The sequence below is a fragment of the Rutilus rutilus genome, assembly GCF_951802725.1.
Source record: "Rutilus rutilus genome assembly, chromosome: 17".
Lineage (NCBI taxonomy): Eukaryota > Metazoa > Chordata > Actinopteri > Cypriniformes > Leuciscidae > Rutilus > Rutilus rutilus.
The window spans coordinates 20,181,447-20,200,486 of record NC_140230.1 but is presented as its reverse complement, the minus strand read 5'-3'; the positions used below and the strand labels follow the sequence as shown (position 1 = coordinate 20,200,486).

Sequence of the window (19,040 nt, the reverse complement as noted above, 5' to 3'; positions counted from 1 at the left end):
ATCACAATGTTAATTTTAGTTAGTTTCTTACACAAATCAATTTTAAGAATACAGAAGAAATGGTCATATTGACAACATTGATTCAACTTTTATGGAGCTTCTGTGTCATGTCTGCCTGTCCTTGTTTATGGCCTAAAACTTTTCTCTATTTATTTTCTAAAGAATAATTAAGTCATACAGGTTTGGAATGACATTAGGGTGAGTAAATGATGACATAATTCACATTCTGGGGTTAACAATGCCTTAAAGAATCATTTTTAGGAGAACTATACCTTTAAGATGTTGGGGGATCTGTCCCTTTAACAATCTGAAATGTTTTAAAATGTGAGAAGTTTTGCCACAGTCGAAGACGAGAGGATTTGAGAGGAGAGGAACGAGAGAGATGATTAGCTGAAGAGTCAGGGTGGTCTCGGGATATTGATCTGTGTCTGGCTATTGATCAGTCTGGTACCATGCTGTTAATCCCTCTGAGTTTTGAAGGCCACACACATACGCAACCCGAAAACTTGCTGCTCTTTGTTGCATAAAAAGGATAGGCCCATATGCAGAGAGAGTAGCTGCGAGCCAGCAACAGGAACGAGATGGGTCGAGAGAGAGCGATGAGGCTAGTGCCTATATTAGAAGGTGTGGAGGATGGTGAGCAGAGCAGCAAGATTGATGATCTTTGGGATGGAGGGATTGAAGATTACAGTGAGAGAGAGAGTGCTGAGCCCGGGGTGCACGGTAACTGCAGTATTTTGCAGCGGTGAGGGATGAAAGGGTGGAACAGGAAGCTGCTGCACCCTGCTGGCTGAAGATGTTATCCGCATAGACCCTTGACCCTGGCAGAGGGGTGCAATTCATGAACAACACTGTTTATCTCTTTCTTACACACTTGTACACTCACACACACAATGACAGGCCTCATTTTGCTTGTTTCCTCTTGCATGTGCTTGTATGTAGCTGCAGTAGATTGTTAATAACCCTGTTGTAATGCCATTCCCTTGTAGTGTCTGTCCCTCCCAACCCTCATCCTGCCATCGCTCACCCCACCCTTCCATCCTCCAGTTTTACAAAGGAATACAAAGGTAACCCTTCTTCCATCACCTTACCTTACCTGTACTCATCATTCATTTCCCTTCACTTTTTTTCCCTGAAGTGTTTATTCCACCATAAACAATCATGCTTTAGGTTTACATGATTTAACATTTTTTTCTTTCCCTTAGAATAAAACAGGCTGTTTTTCCACTGCAGCTTTTAAAAAGATGTAAACAACCTCTTTTGTTATTGGCTAACCTCTTCACATGTGCAATAATGAGTGACAGTTTTATTACAGTGCTTGTACAATGAGCAATGCAATACATTTTTTCTTTATCTCATTCTTTGACTTCTACACAAATTTCTGCATCCATCATTTGATTTGTAAATAATTTTGTTCATTTTCTTCGTAATTTATGCTACATTTTCACTGGTTTTGACAGACTATAAAACAAATGAAAGTCATACTGCAGCTGTGTTGAGTTATGATCTTCTGTGAAACCAGAATTTTCAGATCCGATTTGACAGTATGTGACATGATCCAACCGGATATGATATATTAGAGTCAAAACTTTTCAGTAATTTTTGTGACTTTATCCAAAACACACTCTACTTTAAATGGATGCTTAGAAATTGGGGGGGGGGGGGGATAAATGTTTACGTTGTTAAACACTGCCTTGGGCAACTCATATTATGCTTTCTATGTTTTGGTTATTGCAAAGTTTATATTTGTTTAAAAATTGTATGTCCTCAAACTCGGAATTATGTGTTTTCTTGGCAACTCTTTAATAGTTTAATTTGAGCAATCATTAGACAAAATCAAAATAACAGTCCTTATGCAAATGCATTATTAATAAACCAGATTATTTAGCAGTTCATTAAATAGTAGTTATTCAGCTTTGTGCTAGCTACATTAAACTGTATTTTATTTTCAGATTAATCTTGCATTATTAAGACATTTACAATAGTCAATTATTGAAATTATTGGTTGCACTTTATTTTACAGTATATATGCACTTTCGTGTACTTGCAGTGTTTTTACCTAAGAAAGTACTGGGGTAACTACATGGGTTAAGGTTAGGTCTAGGGGAAGGTTCAAGGTTAGTACCTAGTTATTACCCAGTTATTGCAATTACTATAATAAGTACATAGTATATACATGGGGAACAGGACTGTAAAATAAAGTGCTACTGAATTATTAAACAGAAATATTTTTGTATTATACAGAAAAATATAAAACAAACTACTTTACCACATTTTAATGCTAAAGTCACAGCAATTTTGCAAATTTATAAGTAAGTTGCAATTACAAGTTCTACGAGGATGTGAATGCTTTTTACGTGCCGGAATCTTAATCACGTTAATTCCGATATGGTGTGAACGCATCTTTACGTTGACTGAAATTTAAACTGACTGCGGTGACATAACTGATTTTTAACATGCAAATATTTACAGTCTACTTTCTGATCGTTCTGTTCTGTCTGTACGTGTCTTCAAGCTACAAAGACAGGACACCAGGCACAGAAGCTACCTTATTTATCCATCTATATTGCATATTACTGTCAATCTCTACCTTTCTCTCTCTGTCTCTATCTAAAACTTTAATATTTCCTTGTTTGCTACCATGCAAGCACTGTTATTTCCTTCAGGAAATGCAAATCCAGTTTTCTTTAATTGTCTTGCACCTCATTCTCCACCTCAACATATGCGAATTCTTCCCTGACGGCTCTGCTCCGATGCTTGCCTTTAAACCGGTTTTGTTCCATATGTTTTCTCCTGCTAAATCGCCTAATTTCTCATCTTCTCATTCATGTTTTGTTTATTAATGTTCCTTAAGATGTATGTGCACACACTCCTATTGTCTTCCAAGTGCCCTTGTCATCTGAAGCACTAGCGCTGCTCTCCAGAGGATCTACTCAGCTGCTGTGCCATGTTTTTCATTCGAATTTAAGGGTCTGCGAACAGATGAAGAAACACATGCTGAAAGAGAGTGAGAAAGAGAGCACAATGACCCCTTAAAAGAGGCCCAGCTCGACAGCAGCATTGCTTGTCATTCATGATGTTGTGGGATGTGAGGTCGGGTCAGACGAAAGCCCTTGATCATCCCACCTGACAGAACTACTGAGAGACTTCACTGTACTGCAAGACATCGACATCACGCAACACTGCACAAACCTCACACCTCAACACACTGACCTGCAGAGGAAGATATTAGATGCGTTTTCATTTTGTGCACTTCAAAGTGCACAGTCTATGACTTTTTGCTTTTCTTTTCTTCACGCTCTCTCACACAAACATTTTCCATCAGTCTCATTTCTTTTTCTCTGTCTTGCTCCTCTTCTTTCTGAATTGTATTGTTTGCTGTCTCCAATATCCGGCAAGAATTGAGGGGGTAAAGACTATGTTTTCCAGAACAGACTGGGAGAGAAAGACTATTTCAAGTGGAAGCGACAGAGGCTGTGGTCTCTTTAATGTCACATTCTCAGCGCCAGGTGGCTGGTTCCCTGAAAAGTGCATGTGAGGCGGGCAGCAGCGTTAATTTTTCATCGCCTCTGAAACGAATCTTAATGAAATGTTACTCGACAGCCTGTTCAAAGGCAACCTCCCTTTCTCTGTATCTCCCGCTGTTTCTCTAGCATTTGCGGTGAAGGTGAAGTGTGTAATTTTTTTGATGTTTAAATACTTTTTCTTATCCCATCTTAATGTGCAGAGACAACTGTAAGTAAGCCATTTGTAGGTTTATTTTCCCCTGAAAAGTGTAAACACTGAGGCTTTGTGGTGTAAACATTGTTCTGTTTGTTTGAGAATCCTAACCAGCCCCAACGGCAACATCAGCTTATCCAATGGTGTGATTTTGGGGGCGGGGCTATCAGTTTGGCTTACCAATGGAAAAACAGGGGAAGTTTTTTTGAAACCAAACATTATTACACACTTTACCTTTAAACTAACAGTTTTCAAAAATGTTATTTACTCATTCAAGTGGTCCAAAAGCTATATGCTATTCTGTATAACACAAAAGAATCCTCACACCGCTCCAATGAGAGTTCAGTGAACATGTTACTCATGAACTCTTGTCATTGTTTGAATGCTTCAATCTTGTACAACATGTCGATTTTGCTACACACTCAAAAGGTCACACACTGGATCTTGTCGAGTGGATATTCACTGGTCTGCACTGCTGGTCTACATAATGTTTCCGTGCTTGGTTCTCAGATTGGACTGTCTGATCGCCTCCTCTTAGAACTAAACTGTGAAATGCCTCTTCCCTCTTCTACGCCTCTCAGGGTGAAATCCACTATAACCTACCATAACCTCAATTCTGTTAATCCATTACTGTTTTCTGAATCTATTCAAACTCATATCTCTGATATTACTAAACACACTATATCCTTACCAAATATAATACCTGTATTTCCACTGCCCTTGATATACACACCCCTCCTAAAAGTAGATTTGTACCTTCTACACACACATCTCCCTGGTTTACCCCTGCACTTCTTCACTTCAAATCTAAAAACAGTTGGTCGTCGTCTTGAACGCCTTTACAGGAAAACTGGTTTGACTGTTCACCTTACTGCTTACACTGACCATATTCAGTTATACAAATCTGCTATAAATACTGCACACTCTAGTTACTACTCTACTATTATTATTAATGCATCCTCTCGACCTAAAACACTGTTTTCTGTAGTCAATAAACTCACCAACCCTACTGCACCTGTCATAAACCTCTGTGAGTCATTCCTGCATTTCTTTCAAAATAAAATCGATAGCATTCGTAATCTTTTCCCATCCATGATCTCTCCTGTCTCCACACACGACTTCCCCACTGCTTTTACACCTGGTACTCTCACTGATTTTGCCCCCCCAACCCCTGCTTATATCTCTGAGCTAATCAACAAAGCAAACACATCTTCCTGTCATCTTGATCCCGCTCCTACTGCTTTACTTAAAAAATGTGCACCTGTCATTTCACTGCCGATTTCACTTCTCATCTCCCAACTACTAAGTACTGGTGCTGTTCCTCTGGAATTAAAAACTGCTGCTGTCACTCCTGTCTTAAAGAAACCTGGCCTCGACCCCTCTTACATGGCCAACTACAGAGTACAGACCAATCACAAATCTACCATTTCTTTCGAAACTGCTTGAGAAAGTGGTCACTGCTCAACTTCAAACCCATTTGTCATCTAACAACCACTATGAATGTTTTCAACCCGGTTTTCGCACCTTCCACAGTACTGAGACAGCACTTCTTAGGGTTGTGAATGATCTCCTTATGGCCACTGACTCCGGCTCCACCAGTGTTCCAATTCTTCTAGACATTTCCTCTGCATTCAACACAATATTTCACAGTATTCTCATCTCACGACTCTCTGCTCTTGGTAATTCTGGAACTGTCCTATCCTGGTTCACCTCCTACCTGTCTGGTCGCCAGCATTACGTCTCTATTCGCCAGGCTAAGTCCATTACTGCCTCTGTCCCACACGGTGTTCCCCAGGGTTCTGTTCTTGGGCCTCTTCTCTTCATCATCTACACGCTCCCATTAGGTAACATCATCCGTCATCATGGCTTTAAATTCTATTCTATCCATTCTCAACGCAATGCTCCTTTCCCTACAAATTCCATATCAGCCTGATTAATGATATAAATGCTTGGATGACCAGTAATTTTCTCAAACTCAACACTGATAAAACAGAGCTACTTCTTATTGGTTCACCTCAAATTACATCCCGTTTCTGTGTCGACAATGTTAATATTGCTGGAGTTTTGGTTCAACCTTCAACCACTGTCAAAAACCTTGGTATAATCTTTGATTCCTCTCTTTCCTTCCTTCCACACATCTCCTCGCTCACTAAGGGCCCTATTTTAATGATCTGAAACGCAAGTACAGCCGAGGAGACCGACGTTCTGGGCCATAAAAGACAGAGAAGTTACATTGGGGATGGGAGAAACCCACCCAAATTAGCTTCGGTTAAACAGGCGTATAAAAATTTGGGTAAATGTGTAAGCTAGATTTATGCCTATTTTTTTCACATCTTCATGGACACAACAATGATTTCTTTCGTGTGTTAATATTTTTCCTTGTAATAATGTATGGAGTTGTTTTCTAAACCTGCAAAATAGCACCAGGGAACGTTTGCGCCGGAACACGCCTCCTCTTGAACCGCCCCCGGGAGCGCAAGTTCATTTCCTAATTTACCGACGTGCGTCTGTGGTGGGAAAAGTCCGCTGTGCGCGGGTGCAAAATAGGAATGATACATGCGTCGGTGTACAAAGTCAATTGCGCTGGGTGCAAGATAGGGCCCTGAGTCTGCCTTCTTTCACCCCTCGTAATACCGCGCGCTTATGTCCATTTCTAAATATCAGCGATGCTGAGACCCTAGTTCACGCTTTCATCACTTCACGGCTTGACTACTGCAATTCTCTTTTCTATGGCTTACCCAATTCATCAATAAATAAGATCCGATATATTCAGAACTCTGCAGCTAGGGTCCTCACATACACAAAGAAATCTTCCCACAATACTCCGATTTTACACAGACTTCATTGGCTACCCGTTCGCTTTCGTATTCAATACAAGATACTCCTTATCACATTCAAAGCACTCCATGGTCTTGCCCCCAACTATATTTCTAATCTCATCCATACCTACTCCCCAGTTCACACACTTAGATCTTCCGATACCGGTCTGTTGACAATCCGTTGGCAACTATCATCGTTTGGTGGAAGGGCTTTTTGTACTGCTGCCCCAACTCTTTGGAATTCTATTCCCCAACACATCCGCGACCTTTCATCATTACACGATTTCAAAACCCACCCTAAAACATATCTTTTTGCTGCTTGTTTCCCTGACCTCTTACTCCATGATCTGATTTCTATGTATATGTACCTCTATCTATCATGTTATCCATCTCAGTTTATTTGTATCGTTTCTATGTCATGTTTATTTGTACTTTATTGTAAAGCGACCTTGGGTTTTATGAAAGGCGTTATATAAAATAAATGTATTATTATTATTATTATTATTATTATTATGTTTGTTAAAGGGTTAGTTCACTCAAAAATGAAAATTCCCATTTTACTCACCCTCACGTCTGTGGAACACAAAGAAGATATGGATACAATGCAAGTCAGTGGTTAACAAAACTGTTTGGTTATTAACATATTAATAGTCATAAAATAGTGATGAAGTCATAAAGGTTTGTAACTATATGAGGGTGAGTAAATGATGACAGAATTAAACATTTTGGATAAACTATCCCTTTAAGCGCCATCAAAAATGAAGGAAAAACTAAAATAAAGGATAAATTAGAGTGAGAAACAGACTGATATTTAAGTTATTATTAACTGATAATCTTCCTCTCTAGAGAGCTGTTAACTCAATAACCACTGCAACCTGATCATTGAGTAAGTAAGTTATTAAATTATTTTCAATGAACTTATTGATCTATTTCATAAATTGGACTGAATGATTTGTTCAAATCACAGTTCAACTTACTAACAGCTCACTGATGATATACGATCAGTGAATAATAACTAAAATGTCAGTTTGTTCAAATCTCATAATGCTCATTTTTAAAAAGGGATCAAAAGCATGATCTAATGTTAAAAAATGAGACCTTATTGTAAAGTGTTACCTTTTTATAGCTTTCAGAGTTTAACAGCCATGGTCAAGAACTATCATTGTAGTTTTGTTCCATAGAAATAAAGTCATTCAGGTTAGGTTCTTATTTTGTGCCACTTTCTCTCTTCTGCTCTTTATCTACGTGTTTTCTGTATTTCTCTTTCTCCATGCCTCCCATTTTCTTTTCTACCCACCGCTGTGTGGTGAAAACAGCTTGTTAAATATTTAAGGAGTCCAGGCTTATGTGTTGATGGTTCAGTGTCTGTCTGCCTCTCACTGTTTCCTATCTTGTCAGAAAAAACTGTATGGTATACTTCACACACAGCCATCTTACCTCTGCTGTCATTGTCTTTTTTTACTAAAAAACCCCACAAACAAATCCAAGCAATAAAATAACAGGATACTTTAATCACATTTCTGTCTCTTTCTTTGTTTTCACAAGTCACTTTGAATTGTTTTTAGTCCAAATGCTGAAGCTAAATCCGTTCTCTTTGTGTTTGTGTGTATCTCAGACCCTGGAGCAGTGGTGGAAACCCACAGTGCTGTTCCGTATGCAGTGATCGGGGGCATCCTGGCTCTGCTGGTCTTCACTGTCATCTGTGTGCTCATCGTCACCATCTGGTGCTCCGTCCGACAGAAAGGTGACCTCCTCTCTCCACACACTTAACCTGTGGTGACACAATGACATGATGCGCCTCACCTTCTAAGGAGAGGGAGGAAGTAAAAAATAACTAAGCAGTAGAGAAAGAGAGTGTGTGTGAGGGAAGATAAAGGCTGGTTCACACTGCACCAATTAGCATCAACCAGGTTAAAACATTTATCCAGTTTGTTGGTGTTTGCTGGTGCAGTGAGAGCCAGCATTAACAGGAAATGGAAACAGAACTGTTGTAGATGGTGATTTAAGTTTGGGCTGTAAAATATACCAAGTGATGGTAGAAATGTCTCCGTGTAGAGATTATGCAATACTGTTTATTCTGCTATAGATTCGTATCAGTGAGCAGAACTGCCCTATGTTATTTTCATGTGACGGCCATGAAGAAACATGGAGTAATATGAAAACACAGAGCAACATGTGAGGATAAACTTATCAAATGGTGTTTGTTACAGGCAAGAAATGTGTATAGTTTCTGAGCCAGGACACATTAAATTTGTGTTTTTGCAGGTGTTTTGTATATCTACTATTTTACATTCGTTAACATTCGAGTATTCGGTTAGATAATATTAGTTATAAAAACTACCATTCAAACATTTTTGGGGTAAGATTGGGGCAAGGACACACTTAATTGATCAAAAGTGACAGGAAAGACGATTATAATGTTATCAAAGATTTCTATTTCAAATAAATCGTGTTCTTTAAGCAGCAAATTGGCATATTGGGATGATTTCTGAAGAATCAAGAGTAATGGCTGCTGAACAATCAGCTTTGATACAAAATTTACTTTTACATGGTGTTTGAACATAAATGTGTGTCGGCAGTGTGTACACAACCACCCTATAAAAATCCACCTCTCCTTTTTTTAATCCCCATAAATCATAAGCAGTGTCTCAGAACAAGCCGTTTGCAGTTTCTATTCAATGTGACGTCACAAATGCTTAGGCCCCGCCCATGCCTGCTGACAGACTCCGCCCTATTAGCATAGACCCCGCCCTGAGTGAACTGTACACAGTCCGCCATGGTTATCTCCTCGCCAGAGCATTTAACAGCAGCATTCAAGTAAGAAATGTATTCTTAATAAAGCTACTAAAGTTATTCAGTCAAGACCAGCGAGGGATTTTCTGATTTCCTTTTGTTGTTTAATTCATACTAACAGCATACATAGCAGTAGGTACTGTATATGACGCTGCTTTCACTTTTTATACAGAGTGTCCAAGGCACTTGGAGTGTAATGGCTCTGCCCTCTTCTGGAAAGCGGGGTGGGGAGCAGCAGCTTATTTCCATTAAAGATAAATGCATGAAAACAGCATGGTATAATAAATGATCTATGAGGTATTTTGAGCTGAAACTTCACAGACACATTCTGGGGACACCCGAGACTTATATTAGATCTTGTAAAAAGGGGCATAATAGCGTCCCTTTAAAGAAAACAGTTATTTTACATTGTAATAATATATCACAATATTGCTGTTTTTACTATATTTTGAATCAAATAAATGCAGTCTTGGTAAGCATAAAGCGATTTCCTTCAGAAACATTATAAAATCTAATCAACCCCAATTTTTTTTAACGGAAGTGTATAATATATTAGTTAAAATATTACTTTTACTATTTTACTGGTTCTTTGTTCCTGAATGGCATTTAATCTTTTGACTATTGAAAATGTGCCCTTTGGTGGCAAAAACTGGTAAAAATTTATTATGAAATGTTGGTTACTTGACATTATCTTTTTGGTTATGGGCTTGTTGTATAAAACCAGTATCACACTAGCGATCCTGCTGAAGATTTTGATCATGCCGCCCACCATAATGGTAATGAAATGGATTAGTAAAAAATCAGGAGGAGATAATAGTTGGTGTGAGGAGGGGTTTTTGTGTGCGTGTGTTTCTGAGGGCACACAGAAAGTTTACATGTAAATATGTTCAGAGGAAAGATGGGAGAAAGAAAGAACATCATCTGCAAAGGACTGTGCCAGACCTGTGATATAAAAATAGCCTGTGGAAAAGTAGCTACGGCCTCGTGTTTAATTGCCTTTTTTCGTCAACCGTATCGGGGTGTATCTATAAAGAAAACTTAATTACCTCTTTAAGAACTTCTGGTCATATCAGTGTGTCGCAGTTTCCAATAAAGATCACGGCACCCGCAAATTAGGGTGGAGGCAAAGGGCTGTGAGCAACCTGACCCCACCTGCCAATCAAAGTCAGAAACAGTTAGTTCACCCATCGGCGCAGAGACAGAGAGCATTAGGGTTGATCCTGTCTAACCTTGGGGTGCCTGGAAAGGCAGAATGGAAGTGATTAATCTTAGGAAAGAGGAAGAGGAACATTACAGCTCTGATGCATTGTCTTTGTCCCGCGCGGTCCACGACATCACTGCTTTTAATGACCCCATCAGCCTCTGCTGTACGCTTGCATTTTAAGAAAGTAAATTTGCACGTACATAAGATCGATTTTTTTAATTAAACTGTGTCGTGCCGGTGCCATAGAGTCAATTCTGCCGTAGTTATTTCAGTTATTTGTCCCCGAGCCACAGAGGCAAAACCATTGTGTCATATAATGATGTGAATAAAAAGGTTTCACTGTACCATATCGCTGACTGTGCAGTAAAATGTCAGAGGTGATTATGCCTAATGAGTTTTGTGATTAATTAAAAGTTGATCTGCATAAGTTCCCCAAATTATAGTAGATGACTTTGGCTGGCCCTGCAAACTTGATTCCAGAGAAGAAGGTTTAGATGCACGGAAGGTTGATGCCATCCAACACCACAGCATCAATCCCCAAGAGCCAGTTTAGTTTGAGACATACTGATCGAGGACACGGAGAAAGGTGAAGACACAAGGGAAAAAATTATGGAGAGGTATCAGGGCTAGGCTTCATGTGGTGCTATTGTTATTGCCAACTAAATCTGAAAGTATAAAAAAATCATAAAGCTGAAATAACATATAAATATTAAATGAAAACTTATTTGCCTTGGCAACCAAAGCCGCGTTTCCACCGCAGGAACTTTTCCCAGGAACTAGGAACTTTGGGGTGGTACTCGGTGTGTTTCGACCACAGGAACCAGGGTCTAAATGTTCCGGGTAAAAATTTCCCCCTCAGAAAGTCCCTGCTTGCGAGGTAGTACTTTTTCAAAGTTCAGGAACTTCCGGGGGTGGGACTTGGGCGCTGAACGTGCTGATTGGTTGAGTTCATGACGCATTTTGATTTGTTGCGGTGCGTGCAGTCAGAAGTCACCGGACTAATTTGCCTAATCTTCACGGTATCGTGGTGGAAACGCAGTAAGCAACAGGGAAAAAATGTTCCTGGGACAAATTGTTCCAGGTAATTTCGGTGGAAAACGCTGCTTAACTAAGAAAATAAGTTTATAAATATAAATTAAAGCTAAATAGAAATGACTAATATAACTAATAAAAATGAACAAAGAACAGATGAAGAAAAGAACAAAATTAGAAAAATATATTAAAATATATAATAGTAAAATAAGACTAATGTGGGGAAGGTTTCACAAGACTTGTATCTCAGTAAGGTTTTTAAAGTCCAATTACAAATGTGTTTTCTCTAGCAGTGGTTTTGTTTGATGGTTTCAAACAACTAGTTCAGAAACCTCTTAAATTTTTTGTGAATTCTGCTGTTAATGAATAATGTTGTATACAGAGGTGAACATAATAAAACCTCACTAATATGCTTGGTTAGTTTATCACATTTGTTTTAAATGTTAATTAAATATTCGGTTAATTAAATATTATTTAATTTATTCATTTGTTTTTAATTTATTATTTTTAAATCAAACAATGGTTTGATATTTATTTGACATTTTTGCTGTTACATTAATAGGTTTTTTTTTGTGTGTGTGTGTTGTTTCATAATTGTTTTACTTGTTTTAATGTTGCTGAAACACCTCAACTAGCCCTGGTCCACCATTGGATGAAAGTCAATAGAGGAATTAAGAAAAAAAAAAAAAAAAAAGGCACCAGCTCTTCATCGTGCCCTGCTTCAATAAAAATACATTTAATTGGACTCAGAAAGCGATTTAATGTGTTTAAGGTTTTCTTTTAATCCCTGCAGTGAAGTATGATTAAATTGTGTCTTTCTCTCTCTAGGTTCATATTTGACTCATGAGGCCAGTGGGTTGGATGAACACGGCGAGGTTCAGGAGGCGTTCCTCAACGGTAATGATGCCAGCCAGGGCAAGAAGGAGTACCTACTGTAGCGCCGCCCTAGTGGAGCTCTTCAGAAACACTGGACCGCTGCAGAGTGCACACAACAACACACACTGTTCCCAAACAGACACACCACCACAACGACAACCAGAGGGAATCACAATCGTGCCATATGAAGTTGGAGTGGGAAGGAGAGGACGGAGACATGCAGGGTGGAGGGGAAGAGAGCCGATAGGAGAGGATAATTATTATGATTGAAAGAGACCATCACACACACTCTTTCGTGTACAATAGACAACTAGCCGTAATTGTGGGTCCAGGAGAGAAAAGTGTCCATTCAAAACAAGCCGATCCATTACCGGCCAAGACGGCATTGCTGCGGGAACCCGCATAGCGCTTATGAGCTATTGAATGTCCCAGTGTGAGCAAATTGAAATCCCTTGCATTTGCCAAAGTGGCTGGGCCTCAGAGACCGAGTTGGTAGAGAATAACTCCACCAATGACAGCGCTGCAAGCTCAGAGCCGTCCTCATAAAGTATTCATCGGCGCTTTTCATCAGGCAACTCCATTATCTGCTCATGTTGGCCAAAACCTGTTGACTTGTGAAGAAAAGTTCCTCTCGTTTTGATCCTCTCTCGGTGACTCTGTTTCCCGCTCTCCAGTGCTCCTTCCTCTCCTTCCTTTATCTCTCCACTATTGTTTGTTAATAATTAAGGGATTAGACATGTTCTCTTTTATGAGCAGAATGAATTGGAGCGGCCCGCTCGCTCTGACTGTAAAAATGGGCTTAATTATCGCAAAGAGTCATTGAGAACGTGGAAACGCAAGGAGTTCGACGTGGGTGAGAAAAAACAGGAAGGGAGTTTGTAGAGAACATGTCAGGAATTTCGATATTTTTTTGATTGCTCAACACGAATACACTTACACAATGAAACATATCTCTAAAGTCATTATTTGTATGGAAAAAGTCTACAAAGTAAATTAAATGACTCTTTTAAGAAAAAAAGAAAAAAAACTTTTGCGCGCATTACCAAGCGATGCTATCGTACTAACAGAATATTAGCTTAGAGGTGCAAAACTGAACAAACTACTGTTACGTCATCTTTAAAAAAAAAAAAAAAAAAAATTCACAAAAATATATATTTCGTTTGTCTTTAAAAGATATCCGAGGTCTTAATTGTTTTTAATAATTATTATTTGGACTACTATGATTGTTGTTATTGTTATTATTATTATTATTACTGTTATTATAATTGTAAATGTTATAAATTGTATACTTCCCATGCTTTAGTAGAAACAGCTGTGTACCCACTTTTCTCTCTCCTCTTTCATTCTCTTCCTTCCTTCTTGATCCTCTTTGTGTCTTTCTCCCTATTTGTCTTTCACGTCTCCTCCTCGTCTTTCACTTCTATCCACTTTTATTTTATAGTCTTCGCGTCGCTGTTGATATAGCTAACTGTACATCTTTATAGGGGAAAGATACCAAGCACGAAAAAAATAAAAAATACTTAAAGAATCTCGCGAGAATGACTGATTTTCTGACTTTGAGAAGCCGACACAATCAAGTTTCACCAGCGGCAATAAAGAAAAGCAGCGAGGAAAAAGGGGAGGATATTTTAATTAGCAGAAGCAGCCAGCAGAGATGAAAGTGTGACTGAGAATGATGAATCATAAGACTCTTATGACAAAAGAGCAGAGACACCGAAGAGAGAGAGAGAGAGAGAGCAGGTGCATTAAAATAGTACTCCTCCATTATTCCACTGCAATCAATATATGAATGTGTCAGAAGTCACTTGCTGAGCGCTCCGGGAGAGGTGGGATTAAATTTAAATGCTAGGGGAGGATGATTGATCGATGTGTTTGTCCTCTATTGATGGAAAGGCTCTGCAGAAACCTGTCATAAACAGTAACTGTCACATGGCAATCAAAGCTTACCTGCTGTTCTGCTCGCTTTTAGCAGCTCCTTAGATAAAGAAGGACATATGCTAGCAATTTCCTTTTGAGTTAATGCTTCACAAAGCATGATCAGATGAGATAAGTTGCTAATTTTGGGGCTTCTGAGAAGCAAGTTATGCTTCAGTGAGCTGACAAACTCCAAACGCAGAGTTCAAATGAAAAATGACAGCCGTAGACTTTATCTGAACTTCATCAATCTCTTGTAATTTTGTTTACTGGACCTCGGCTGACATCTCAAAGGCAGATCCATGGGTAATAAACCAAATGCCGGTCAAACGGCGCATCAAACTTTCCTTCGGCTTTATCCAAGGACAATGAACGTTACATTCTGTGCGTGACGGATTTGAAGCTTCCGTGCTCCTTGCAGTGACCCCATTCAAGAGGATGTGGACTAGAGCAGGTGCGATGAATTGACTGAAGCCGCTTTTAGTGATGAAAGATTGTCATTTCGGCAGGAAGCTAAAGGCTCTCGAGCGAAGAGAACAATCGAATGAGCTCTCGGTTAGGGAAAGCTTTTACTTGTTTTCCAACTTCACTCAATAATTCACCTCGCATTGGAGGTTAGTGCACACTTTAATGAGAGAGAAAAGCATTTGCAAGAAAAATGAGTGAGACAATGTTCAAGAAACAAAAAGCACCAGACAAATCAGAGTCAGGGCTATACAAAGACAAACTGAGTGAAAGTAATGTTAGATGGAGGATTTCATGCTTGAAACTTGGATGAATAATGGGTGGATTGGGGAGTGAGACGGCGATGAGGGAGAAGAAGAAATGAAAATCATAACACAAATATTCAGATACAAAAAGAGTCATTTCTTACACTAGGCCTGCCACGAGTGAGCAAAAAGAATAATCTAATTAGCATGAAACAGGGCTTTTATTCAAGCTGCACATAAGAAGTACGCGTTTAATCAAAACAGCTATGGAATCCTGTTTTCCCTGGGAGTTATTGAGTGGTTAATTATCTTGATGCATTTAAGTGGTCTCTCCCACTTGATATGCTTTTATAGTTGTTATAATTAAGCATTCAGATTAAAAGCTTGCATTGGCTTTATACATTGATGGGGCACATTTTGATATACTATATTTAATTATGCATACGAATGCAAACTTATTGATGTATTCAAATAAAACTCTTCTGAGATTGTTGGTTAAATCATTTGACCATTTAATCCTGGAGTATCACTGGGATTAAACATGGCTGCAATGCAATATTTATTGGACCATTTTTGCAACATAACAGGAATTTACAAAGTGCTTTCTAATGACTCATTACATGTCCAAACAGAAATGGCTGTTTCTGCACCAGTTTTGTTCATGGCTTGCTTATTTGTTGTTAGTGACATAAAACTAAGATCTGACACATTTTTCTTGCTTATTGCAACAACTTTTTTTTTTTCAGCCCCCTGAAGTATTCATTATTTCCAAGCCAAAAAAAACTCTTATCTGGGAAGTCATGTTTAGGGTATGATAACTCAAGAATTACGATTACTGGCCTCATGGGAATTGGTAGAAACATAGACAAACTTATTTCCTTCAATTTCAAGTCCCCACTGAGTTCAAATATCTTCATAATTGGCCCCTAAAGTAAAAAAAATAAAAACACACACACACACACAAAAAACACTTTTAGACGTGGGTGGTATTGGGGCCTTAATCATAAAAACAAAACCAAGGGTACAAATAAATGTGTTTTGATATTAGAACCAGACTTGATTGACTGTCAAACGTGCAAGTCCATAAACAGAATGTGAAATGTTAACATTTTATCAGGTTAACATTTGGCCAAGTCCGAATGAAAATGTCTCATGTAATACCGCCAATTAGAATAAACTGACCAAATTTTATTTGGATTGAAATGGCTGGTGTAAAATTTTGATAATATTAGACATGTAAACGCTCCATCAGATTGCTTCCTGTATTGGGACTTTCTGCACTGTACTACATAGATTGAAAAGAACAACAACAAATGTATTTTACCTTTGATCATTATGTTCCACAAATGAAAATTTGCTGCAAATTTATAACCTTTTTGCAGACTTCCCTGTTTTGATTTCAAAATGTAATTTACATGATTAAATGCCAGTGTAATGTAAAATGTGCTTGAGAATCTGTCTCACAGGAGAGGCTCATTTTTTTAAAAGGAAATAAAGAGGTAAGATGCAGTTTACATTTGTATTGTACAGAACTGATGGTTTAAATCTATTCGTCACACAAGACCCAAAAAGCGTAGATCCCACTATCTATCCAGGACTTTCAAAAGTTGTCGAATTGCATATACAAATAACAACAGAGTTTGGAACCATCAACTGGAATGAATTCTTTGCAAAAAAAAAAAAAAAAAAGCCCATTTAAATGTAATTTTCCATTTAATGACTCCCTAAGATAAACGTGGTATGTAGGTCTACAATAAATTCATAAAAGTTCATGGTCTCTAATAACACAAAGTATGAACAAAACAGTAATTCCATCTGAAAGGACATGGACTGACCCTAATACAAATAAAGCCTGGCATCTGAGATGAGCTAATATTGGATTAGTTTTACTCAACTGCTGAATATAATTACATATAACCCATGCAAGGACTCTACAGACAACTTTAGGTGTAAGTGCCTTCTTCACATGACATCACATCCCTGGAGGTCCTTTCAGTGTTGGCCCAGGGTGGCGGTAATCTTCCACTGAACGGAAAGCACTCCCCACAGATTTGACTCGAGAGATGATGACCCTTGAGGTCAGGTTGGGCGCGGATAACAAGGAGCTCTCGATGCCTAGCTGCTGAGAAGTGTTGGTGAAGAGGAGTGGGGGCACTAGGCTATACATCTGGAAAAGAACAGAGGCTGTCAGAGAGCTCCAGTTGGGTCTAGTGGCACTCGGGGCGAAGAGTAACAAAGCGTGGGTGATGTGCAGGGGCAGGCAAAGCATTACCAGCAGAGAGACAGAGAGAGCCAAGGAGCGAGACCACACTGAGCTTCGTTTCTGCTGTGGCATGAAGCACATCAAGTCCAGATACACGGCCAACAGAACCAACAGAGGAATAACAAACACGGTGACGGCATAAACACACACAAGAAAAACCGGACTGAGCATGGTGTCGGTGGCACAGACGCCCCAGTGACTGCCGTGGATCTCTGCATACGTGAAGTTCTCATGGTCCTCCACCAGAAACTTGGACAGAAAACCTCCATAAGGCAAGAACTGGCCGATTACAGAGCGATCCTGGGGGTAGGGCCGTTTGGGAGGGAGGGCAGGGGTGGTGTAATTTGGTTCAGGCCATTCTTCCACCCCGAGTTCAGCTTTACGGTCATCCTCAGCAGCTCCCCAAGTATCAGAAGAGCTGGAAACGATGAACTGGCTGAAGGCGGTGATCACTGAAATGACCCAGCAGAGCAGCACCGAGCACAAAACCCGCCTACGAGTCACTAAGCCTGCATATCTGAAAGAAACATAAGCTCCGTCCTGAATTTTAAGCATATTCAGCACAATTTAATACTCTGATTTTATAGTCAGCACAAACTGAGTCTTTAATGTGATTTCACATATGCAAGAATCAAAATAGCTGAGAACTAGCTGAACTTTTCGAGCATAAACACTGCAAAACAAGGTCGGGATGTTCACACTCACCTGTTCCCCAGGCGGCACTGCAGGTGTGTGTTAAGTGTGAGTAGAAGCAGAAGGCACACAGTGAACTGCCGGACAAGTATGGGGCAAGAGACCATAGCGATACAGGTGTACAGACACTGGGAACTCCTCAGGTTCAACAGCACAGACACAGGAGCGACCACAATACTGCCCGCTGACCCAACCACACCGAGGCAAAGTTTCAGGCATGCAGACGTGCTCCAGCTTCTAGTTCCTGCCCCAGCTGCAACAGAACCAGCAGCCAAGCACAACCTCACACACACTCCGACCACCAGCACCGCTATTACACACTGAATCAGGGAATATAGCCACATAGCATACATGACCCCTAAGAGAGAAAGGGAGATGATAATGATTACTCAATAATTAAATACGAACTAATTCAAGAGTGGCTTAACAATTTCATTTAAACAAGCTGGATGCAAGACAATAAAAGACAAGAAGATATTCCTGGCATTTGAAGTTTACACTCCACTGAAAAGGTTAGCAGAGATTGTTGTGGCAGATGCCTCCACACGGCAGAGACCGTGTGATCACAGTCTAAACTGTGAAAATCCTGAAAAGTCACAAGCAGATACAGCCGCTGTGACAACCCGATCACGTAGCGCCACACTGCTCTGACAGACAGGTTATTTCATTTTCTGCCCAGACAATGGGAAATACATATTTGCATCATAAAATAGCTGTTAAAATATCCCCTGAAATGCTTCAATATGCCACCTGTCTTTTTTATCATAATGAGTTTGACCTTTTCAACAGCCACTGACAGTAATCAGTCGGAGAATGCCTGTGAGTGCTTCATAGTAATGAAAAATTATTGCGGGCGTATAATACACACGCACCCCACACCACTAATCCTAACCAAACGTATAATACATATGTACCCCACACCACTACTAAACCTACCCATGCGTATCATATGCACGTAAAAAATCATTTTCGCGTATACGTGCTATAGAGACACATTTAGTGTGACCAGGTTGGCT

At 39.5% G+C, this 19,040-nt stretch overlaps 2 protein-coding genes across 5 annotated transcripts in view; one reads left to right on the top strand and one right to left on the bottom strand.

Moving 5' to 3' along the window:
* Nucleotides 1-13,490, top strand: part of cadm4 (cell adhesion molecule 4) — a 149,003-nt gene extending 135,513 nt beyond the window's left edge. For 2 of the 4 annotated variants that reach the window (XM_084386002.1, XM_084386001.1), the window contains exons 7-9: nucleotides 990-1,067; nucleotides 8,155-8,283; nucleotides 12,397-13,490. In XM_084386002.1, coding sequence (XP_084242128.1) covers nucleotides 990-1,067; nucleotides 8,155-8,283; nucleotides 12,397-12,506 — 317 coding nt within the window. In that variant the 3' untranslated portion in view covers nucleotides 12,507-13,490. The remainder of the gene's footprint in view (nucleotides 1-989; nucleotides 1,068-8,154; nucleotides 8,284-12,396) is intronic. The other 2 variants (XM_084386004.1, XM_084386003.1) reach the window with 1 other exon arrangement.
* Nucleotides 13,491-15,826: 2,336 nt separating this feature from the next.
* LOC311276388 (adenosine receptor A1) lies at nucleotides 15,827-18,377 on the bottom strand (the record flags this gene model as incomplete). The annotated part of the gene is made up of 2 exons (XM_084386023.1): nucleotides 15,827-17,848; nucleotides 18,037-18,377. The coding sequence occupies 2 exons, from the start codon at nucleotides 18,375-18,377 to the stop codon at nucleotides 17,041-17,043; spliced, it is 1,149 nt and encodes a 382-aa protein (XP_084242149.1). The 3' UTR covers nucleotides 15,827-17,040.
* Between the last annotated feature and the right edge of the window lie 663 nt (nucleotides 18,378-19,040).